General features: G+C 39.9%; 1 protein-coding gene across 1 annotated transcript in view; it reads left to right on the top strand.

Annotated features, from left to right (window-relative positions):
* The first annotated feature begins 5,902 nt into the window (after positions 1 to 5,902).
* Positions 5,903 to 9,930, top strand: part of LOC135096968 (ankyrin repeat, PH and SEC7 domain containing protein secG-like) — a 32,572-nt gene continuing 28,544 nt past the window's right edge. The window contains exon 1 of the mRNA XM_063998732.1: positions 5,903 to 5,953. Coding sequence (XP_063854802.1) covers positions 5,903 to 5,953 — 51 coding nt within the window. The remainder of the gene's footprint in view (positions 5,954 to 9,930) is intronic.

Here is a 9,930-nt window from a genome sequence, read left to right as displayed (position 1 = left end):
ATTCTTAAAGTGTTGATGAAAATCTGCAAGTGTAAGTGTAGTTTTGCTTTTATTTCCATCATTTTCCTTTAATATTTTCCAATATGTTTTTGGATCTTCATTTCTGTTTGCTTTTAACTTAATCAACATATTTTCTTTTTCCTTATTGTGTACTCTTTTCAGTTCAGCTTTGTACTTCTTGCTTTTTTCTATCATATCTTTCTTATTATCCTCACTCCTCCTCAGATTATATTTATGTCTAGCTTTATGGTATGCTTTCCTTGTATACCAACAAATATTATCATATCCAGATAAACTTGCATTATTACTTTGCTTAACATAATTTTTCTTTTTCTTTGGTGGAAAAACCTTTACAGCTGCTCCTAATAAAATATTCTTTATTCTAGTACTTACATCTTCAATGTCCATAGAATCCATCTGCTCTATTAACTCTTTTACCTGATTTTCATCAATTTCTGCTATATAATCCTCTTCCTTAGATGCTCTCCACTTACTTGGTTGATTATAGTTACTCACAGGTGCTATATTGGCATTGTTAATAATTGCATACTCAATATTTACTTTAAGCTGTACATGAATACCACAATGAATATCTGAATACAATGGGTCATAGTCTAGCACTCTAAATTCATTTACATCTTTTAACAATGTTGGTGAACCTATAACATAATCCACAAGAGTGCCATGTGTAGTTGTGGGTCTCCCCACTCTGAGATCTCTATCTACTCTACCATTGAAAATACATACCTTATTATTACAACATATTGTCACCAAATTTCTCCCATAAGAATTCCTATCCTGTGTTACATCTTGGTTATACCTTGTTCCATCCACTCCCATTGCTTTAAGTATGTTTTGTACCTCAGATAGATCACCATTACCATCATCATCAACATCATCATCATCATCAACATCATCATCATCATCATCATCATGAAGTACATCTGGCAAAACATAATCCAACAGAGTTCCAGTATGTGAGTTAAAATCTCCACATAATAAATGTGAGTAATCATCACTTGTATAATCCAAAAGAAAATTATCAATTTCTTCAAAGTATTCCACACTTGCATATCTAGAATTAACTGGGGGAATGTATACCACACTGATAATCAAATCCTTATCTAACCTTAAACTTCTTTTATCTATTAAAATAGATATGAAAGCCTTACCCTCAGTCTTAATAGTCTTCCACTTCAGCTTAATATCCCTTTTAATAGCAAGCACTAAACCCCCTGATTTATATCTACTGAGTTCATGTCTGTTTTTGAATACTATATCAAATCCAAGGTTTTTCATACTGGGAACAATATTTATCATATCGACATCATCACATTTTGTTTCACTTATACATAATATATCATACATAACACACAAGTCCTTGAATTCCGTTGTGGTTAACTTTCCTTTCAATCCATTGACATTTAGTGTTAGTAAAGAGAGTTTTGAAATATTATTAAGATTAGTAATAGATTTAGTATGGGAGACAGTTGTTTGAATTTTAGCTTTTGTCTGTGCTCCATATTTGTCCTATGCGTTGTTACTTAGGGTCTTATTAATCATGTTGTCAAGTTTCAGCCTTTTCCAATCAGGCTGTAATATACCTGTTTTGAACAAATCATCTGGTGTATGAATTTCAACTGGCCTGTTTTTATCTGTGAGCCACACAAGTATTTTACCATCCCTAGTGGTAACACTTTTCACATTTGGCTGCTCCTTGACAATCTTGAACATTGCAACTCGCATGGGTGTAAGATCTTCATTCACGAATACTTTCCTCTGTTTCTTTTTAAGTTCAGCTCTTTTCTTCAGCATTTTCAGTGTGTGTGTGAACAGAATTTCAGTGCAAGTAAAAAAAATCGCCTCCATCTCTGCAGCTTTGCCTGAGCTTCCTCCTCCTTCCCCTCCTTGTCATTCTAATTCAGCAGTGCAAGGACCCAAAGATTTCATTCTTTTCAGGTTATGGTTATGAGTATATCGCTGGCAACTTGCACCACATCCTCTCTCTCTCTCTCTCTCTCTCTCTCTCTCTCTCATTGCATCTTTTATTCTTATTTGTCTGTTCACTATATATCTAATAATGTTTTCCATATTTATTATCTTTATTATACCTTACAACACACACACACACACACACACATACACACACACACACACACACACACACACACACACACACACATAAAGAGTTTTCCTGTTATGCAGTGACTGCTCTCAAGCAGTTGGTTGAAAGAGTTGATACACGTAGTTTCCTGGAGCATTCTCATGTGAGTGTGTGTGGTGTCACATGAGGGAAGCAGGTGTGCTGTAGGCTGACAGCCGTTTTGGGTAAGTAGAGAGAGAGAGAGAGAGAGAGAGAGAGAGAGAGAGAGAGAGAGAGAGAGAGAGAATGTGTATGGGATTAAGAGATTAATACAGACACAGACTAGTTGCAAAGATGTGAATAGGTGATGATGCTCTGAGCGAGCCCCGTTATGGCACGGGCGTGGGCGAGATGATATGTGCATGGGCGGAGAAAGTGGCAGGAGTGTGGCAATGGGCGTGGCTGTGGCAGAGGCAGGGGATGGGTAGGAGCGAAGTCCTTCCCTCCCCGGCCCGTTAGTCAAGGCCCAGTGTTGCCAAATCTACCGATAAACAGGGAAATCTACTGGATATTTGATGAATCTACCGATATACCGAATGATTTCGAAAATAAGGTCAAATATATTGGATTTTCGATCAGACCTACCGAGAAATCTACTGATATTCAGTGTCATGAGAGAGAGAGAGAGAGAGAGAGAGAGAGAGAGATGTGGGGGGTGGTGGAATGCGGGGGTGTGGTGACTAACTGAACGTGTCTTGTTCATGTGCCGATTCTAGCCTGACGAACAACAACAAACCGGTTTGTTGTTGTCACTGGCTCGGCCTCGGTCAGTACATGTGTCTCAGTGTCTGCAGGCTGCACCGTTCACAAACACCTAAGCCTACTCCCACGCACCTGTAAGTCTTTAGATAATATATTTCATCTGTTTAGAAATTTAATTTTTGTATTGATTTAAAAATAGAGCCTCAAATATTAGCGGGCTGCATCGTTTGTGAAGGAAGGTAGGTGGTGTGTGTGTTACTTTTTTTTTTTTTAATGTAGTTGGGACACTGGCCGAGAACGACAAAAATCCAATAAAAAAAAAAATAAATAAATAAATAAAAGCCCAGTGATGTACCAGTCCCAGAAAAGCGTAGAAAGTGGTAGACAAAAATTGAAGGATAAGTGTCTTGAAACCTCCCACTTGAATGAATTTAAGTCATAGGAAGGTGGAAATACAGAAGCAGGCAGGGAGTAGAGAGAGGGATAAATGATTGAGAATACTGGTTAACTCTTGCATTAGAGAGATGGACAGAATAGGGGTGAGAGAAAGAAGAATGTCTTGTGCAGCGAGGCCGTGGGAGAAGGGGAGGCATGCAGTTAGCAAGATCAGAAGAGCAGTTAGCATGGAAAAAGCGGAAGAAGACAGCTAGAGATGCAACACTGCGGCGATGAGAGGGAGGCTGAAGACAGTCACTGAGAGGAGAGGAGTTGATGAGACGAAATAATTTTGATTCCACCCTGTCTAGAAGTGCGGTATGAGTGGAACGCTCTGCCTCAGACAAGTAAAGCATACTCCATACATGGACGGATAAGGCCCTTGTACAGAGTTAGCAGCTGAGGGTGGGGGAGAAAAACTGGCGGAGACGTCTCAGAACACCTAATTTTATAGATGATGTTTTAACTAGAGATGAGATGTGAAGTTTCCAGTTCAGATCATAAATAAAAGACAGACTGAGGATGTTCAGTGTAGAAGAGGAGGGCAGTTGAGTGTCATTGAAGAAGAGGAGATAGTTGTCTGGAAGGTTGTGTCAAGTTGATAGATGGAGGAATTGAGTTTTTGAGGCACTGAACAATACCAAGTTTGCTCAGCCCCTATTACAAATTTTAAAAAGATCAGATGTCAGGCGTTCTGTGGCTTTCCTGAGTGAAATGTTTACTTCCTGAAAGGTTGGACGTCTATGAAAAGACATGAAAAAGTGCAGGATGGTATCATCAGCGTAGGAGTGGATAGGACAAGAAGTTTGGTTTAGATCACTAATGAATAATAAGAAGAGAGTGGGTGACAGGACAGAACCCTGAGGAACACCACTGTTAATAGATTTAGGAGAATAACAGTAACCGTCTACCACAGCAGCAATAGAACGGTCAGAAAGGAAACTTGGGATGAGATTACAGAGAGGATAAAAGCCATAGGAGAGTAGTTTGGAAATCAAAGCATTGTGCCAGACTCTATCAAAAGCTTCTGATATGTACAAGGCAACAGCAAAAGTTTCACCAAAATCTGTAAAAGAGGATGATGACAAAGACTCAGTAAGGAAAGCCAGAAGATCATCAGTAGAGTGGCCTTGACGGAACCCATACTGGCTATCAGATAGAAGGTTGTGAAGTAACAGATGTTTAAAAATCTTCCTGTTGAGGATATATTAAAAAAAAATTTAGATAGACAGGAAATTAAAGCAATAGGACGGTAGTTTGAGGGATTAGAACGGTCACCATTTTTATGAACAGGCTGAATGTAGGCAAACTTCCAGCAAGAAGGAAAGGTAGATGTTGACAGACAGAGATGAAAGAGTTTGACTAGGGAAGGTGCAAGCACGGATGCACAGTTTCGGAGAACAATAGGAGGGACCCCATTAGGTCCATAAGCCTTCCGATGGGTTAGGCTAGCAAGGGTATGGAAAACATCATTGCGAAGATTTTTAATAGGTAGCACAAAGTAGTCAGAGGGTGGAGGAGAGGAAGCAGCAAGTCCAGAATCGTCCAAGGTAGAGTTTTTAGCAAAGGTTTGAGGGAAGAGTTCAGCTTTAGAGATTGATGTGATAACAGTGGTGCCATCTGGTTGAAATAAAGGAGGGAAAGAAGAAGAAGCAAAGTTATTAGGGATATTTTTGGCTTCATGCCAGAAGTCACGAGGGGAGTTAGATCTTCAAAGATTTTGACACCTTCTGTTAATGAAGGAGTTTTTGGTTAGTTGGAGAACAGACTTGGCATGGTTCCATACAAAGTTATAAAGTGCATGAGATTCTGGTGATGAAAGGCTTAAGTACCTTTTGTGAACCACCTCTCTATCATGTATAGCACGAGAACAAGCTTTGGTGAACCAAGGTTTGGAAGGTCGAGGAAAAGAGTGAGGAATTTATGCCTCCATGCCAGACACTATCACCTCTGTTATGCGCTCAGCACACAAAGACGGCTCTCCGACACGGAAGCAGTAGTCATTCCAAGGAAAATCAGCAAAATTCCTCTTCAGGTCCCCCCAACTAACAGAAGCAAATCGCCAGCGGCACCTCCGCTTATGGGGATCCTGAGGAGGGATTGGAGCGATAAGAAGATATGAAATTGTGATCGGAGGAGCCCAACGGAGAAGAAAGGGTGACAGCATAAGCAGAAAGATTAGAGGTCAAGAAAAGGTCAAGAATGTTGGGTGTATCTCCAAGACGGTCAGGAATACGAGTAGGGTGTTGCACCAATTGCTCTAGGTCATGGAGGATAATATATATATATATATATAGCAAAGTTGTAGGCTAGTTCACCAGGATGGTCAGTGAAGGGAGAGGAAAGCCAAAGCTGGTGGTGAACATTGAAGTCTCCAAGAATGGAGATCTCTGCAAAAGGGAAGAGGGTCAGAATGTGCTCCACTTTGGAAGTTAAGTAGTCAAAGAATTTCTTATAGTCAGAGGAGTTAGGTCAGAGATATACAGCATCAACAAATTTAGTTTGAGAGTGACTCTGTAGTCGTAGCCAGGTGTTGGAAAACTCGGAAGGTTCAAGAGCGTGAGCACAAGAGCAGGTTAAGTCATTGCGCACATTAACGCTACATCCAGCTTTGGATCGAAAATGAGGATAGAGAAAGTAGGAGGGAACAGAAAAGGGGCCACTGTCAATTGTGTCAGACACCTGAGTTCCAGTGATGAAAAGAAGATGAGGTTTAGAAGAGGAGAGGTGGTGTTCTACAGATTGAAAATTAGATCTTAGACCGCGATTGTTGCAGAAGTTAATGAAGAAAAAGTTGAGGGGGGGGCGGGTGTCAAGACACTTAAGGTCGTTGTCAGAAGGGCAGTCCGACCTGGGGACATTTGTGGTCACCTCCTCAGATGGGGACTCCGAGGCAGGTATAAGAGTCGCCATGATAATTTTGAAATTTTGAGTGAAGGGTGTGTGTGTTATTAGGTGCTTGTAGTTTTGTGTGGAGGAAGAGAGTTGTCTTTAGAGGGCAGGCTGTGACTGCCCCCTTGTGTTGTGAGACACAAAGGGAAACGTTCAGTGAGGTCACAGCTGGGCTTAGTGATAAGTTCACAGCACACCCTGAACAGTGCTGCACACCTCACTGGGAGTAATTATCGTTTCGGCAGGTGCCTACTGCCTCCTCCTGTGTACTGCCTCCTCCTCTGTATGTGTGTGTGTGTGTGTGTGTGTGTGTGTGTGTATGTGTGTGTCCATGTCTTTGTTTTTTTGTTTGTGCGTTTGTCCATGTTGATTTGTGTGTGTGTGTGTGTGTGTGTGTGTGTGTGTGTGTGATTCACGTACGGTCGTCTGCTGGTCACCCAGCCAGCCATTCCGCTACAGAAGGAGGTCAGAGTTCATAGTGGCAGATCTTTTGGGTAGGACTGAGACCACTGACACACCACACACCAGAACAGCGAGGTTACAGCCCCTCAGGTTACATCCCATACCTACTTGCTGCTAAGTGAATAGGGGCTACACATTAAGAGGTTCGCCCATTTGCCTCGGCGCGCCCGGGATTCGAACCCGGGCCTTCTTGGTTGTTAGCCTAGCGTGCTAACCTCTACACAACACGGTGTGTGTGTGTGTGTGTGTGTGTGTGTGTGTGTGTGTGTGTTTAATTTTTTTTTTTTTTTTATGTAGGAGGGACACTGGCCAAGGATAACAAAAATCAAATAAAAAAAAAAAGCCCACTGAGATGCCAGTTCCCAAAAATGGTCCAAAGCGGTAGTAAAAAAAATTGGTGGATAAGTGTCTTGAAACCTCCCTCTTGAAGGAATTCAAGTCATAAGAAGGTGGAAATGCAAAAACAAGTAAGGAGCTCCAGAGTTTACCAGAGAAAGGGATGAATGATTGAGAATACTAGTTAACTCTTGCATTAGAGAGGTGGACAGAATAGGGTTGAGAAAAAGAAGAAAGTTTTGTGCAGCGAGGCTGCGGGAGGAGGGGAGGCATGCAGTTAGCAAGATCAGAAGAGCAGTTAGCATGAAAATAGCGGTAGAATACAGCTAGAGATGCAACATTGCGGAGATGAGAGAGAGGCTGAAGACAGTCAGTTAGAGAAGAGGAGTTGATGAGACGAAAAGCTTTTGATTCCACCCTGTCTAGAAGAGCAGTATGAGTGGAACCCCCCCCACCCCCCCAGACACGTGAAGCATACTCCATACATGGACGGATAAGGACATTGTACAAAATACTTGAAAAAGCAATAGCAAAGAGACTGACTGCATTAATAGAATCTTTCAACCTGCTTTCAAGCAATCAATTTGGATTCCGCAAAAAATAAATCCACAGAAACAGCAATACTGAAGTTTACAAGTGAAATATACAAGAATATGGAGAGAAAGAACCATGTAGTAGGGGTTTTCTTGATCTGAGTAAAGCATTTCACTCTATTGATCATAACATGTTATTAGACAAGCTAGAAAACATTGGAGTTAGAGGATTACCACTAAAATTGTTTGCTAGTTACCTGTCAGGTAGGAAACAGTTGGTATTTTGTAGCAATCATATGTCAAATAAAAAAAAAATTATTATTAAGGTGTGCCACAAGGTTCTATATTAGGTCCTATATTATTTCTGATATACATCAATGATAAATGTAATGTTAGTGATATGCTGTAATGTTAGTGATACGTTCTATTTCTCGATGATACAAGCCTTCTTCTAACAGATCATGATTTGTGTAACTTAAATGTAAAATTAACTCAAGAATTGCATAACATATTCAAATGGGTAACCGCAAATAAATCAACAGTAAACATTAATAAAACTAACTTCATATTGTTTCAAAGACGCTCTGTTGTCAGTAATTTAGGAACAGTTTCCTATGGAGGCTGAGCTTAATCGTGTTTCTTCTACAAAATTCTTAGGAGTTATTATTGATGAAAATTTTAACTGGAAAAAGCTTATACAGTCGGTGTGCTCAAACTTATCAAAAACTTGTGGAATTTTATTCAGAATTAAGTACAATGTAACAAGTAAAGCCTTACGCAGCTTATATCATTAATTATGTTATCCATACCTTATTAACTGTTCATTGATCTGGGGCTGTACTTGGCCTACGGTTGTGAATGATGTCTTTGTAGCACAAAGGAAAATAGCAAGAACCATTGTCTTTAAAAGTAAATACGACTCCACCGACTTACTGTTTAAGGACTTAAATATGCTAACTTTCGACCTCTTAAAGAAATATTTCATAGCGCTGACCATATATAATAATGTTAATGGTAATGATTCAAATAGCATAATGTCTAATGTATTCCACCATAGCCAAGGTACCCGAGGAAATCATAATAATATGATTTGCCCACAAGCAAGAACTAGTCTGTATATATTTTTCCACACACTGTGTTGCTCCTAAAGTATGGAACGTATTGCCTGACGATAGAAAAAAAAAAAAAAGGTTTTTCAATATTTTCAAAAGTAAAATGAAAAAGTTCCTATTTAATAGTCTAAGTCAAAACTAGGATCTGTAATAAAGTTTTAGTATTTTTTTTTGCACATGAATGATGTAGCTTGTTACAAACATAACTTATCTTAAGGATATTAGCTCCTAAAAAAATGGTGCAATAATATTATTTCTTTTCTACTGTTCTATATGATTTATATTGATGCCCTGCCCTCCATATAAGTTGCATTTATATGTATATCACTCCTCTGTCTGCTAGGGAGCCTCGGCTCAGCGGGCCAGTGCCCCATTAATCATGTAATGCTTCTTCTCTGTAAAAAAAAAAAAAAAAAAATGCTACTCTGGACAATAAACAATCAATCAATTAAATTATAAAAAAAAAATAAACAAAATTAAGTTAGCAGCTGGAGGGGTAAGAAAAACTGGCGGAGACATCTCAGAACACCTAACTTGATAGAAGCTGTTTTAGCTAGAGAGGAGATGTGAAGTGTCCAGTTCAGATTATAAGTAAAGGACAGACCGAGGATGTTCAGTGTAGAAGAGGGGGACAGTTGAGTGTCATCCTCTTCGACACTGAACATCCTCGGTCTGTCGTTTACTTATAAAGGACAGGTGTGTGTGTGTGTGTGTGTGTGTGTGTGTGTGTGTGTGTGTGTGTGACTTGGGTGTTTTTACAATGCCGTTTCCCTGATCCAGAGGGGTGAGATGGTACCTCTCTTTGAACAGCCTGTCTGTTGTCCGCCTGTTGGGACTGGCTGGGTTCTGAGCACAGCAAGGGACCTGCGGTAAATTTGTGTGTGTTGGCTTTTATTTTCAATATCCTTTCTTTTGTTTTTCAGTGTGCTCCTTTTTCTTTCTGTTTTCTTCACTATGTATGTTTTTATTTGGATTTGAGGAGTGACATTTTGTTTTCTACAATTAGCATGTATTGTCATCTTATTGGCCGAGTCTACCTTGAAAAGGAACACGTTTTCTTAGTGTCCCCCGTGTTCCGGTTACCTGCCTTGCGGACATTATTCTTAATATTGGTTATAAGTTAGTGTAAGGCTTATCTACTCATTTTATATCATGTAGTATTATTCTCTTCATAATTTAAGTTCTCTATATCTTTGTATGTATAAGGGAGGAAATATTTTGAGGTGGAGATGTGTTGAAACAAGGGGAGATTGAGCGGGCAACAACACATTCCAAGGAGGGGAAGGCAGAGCGCCTTGGGTCGTGAGGTAGAACG

The sequence above is a fragment of the Scylla paramamosain genome, unplaced genomic scaffold (assembly GCF_035594125.1).
Source record: "Scylla paramamosain isolate STU-SP2022 unplaced genomic scaffold, ASM3559412v1 Contig10, whole genome shotgun sequence".
In the NCBI taxonomy this organism is placed as follows: Eukaryota; Metazoa; Arthropoda; class Malacostraca; order Decapoda; family Portunidae; genus Scylla; species Scylla paramamosain.
Note: the sequence above shows the minus strand (reverse complement) of the source record. Positions and strands in the feature narration are given on the sequence as shown.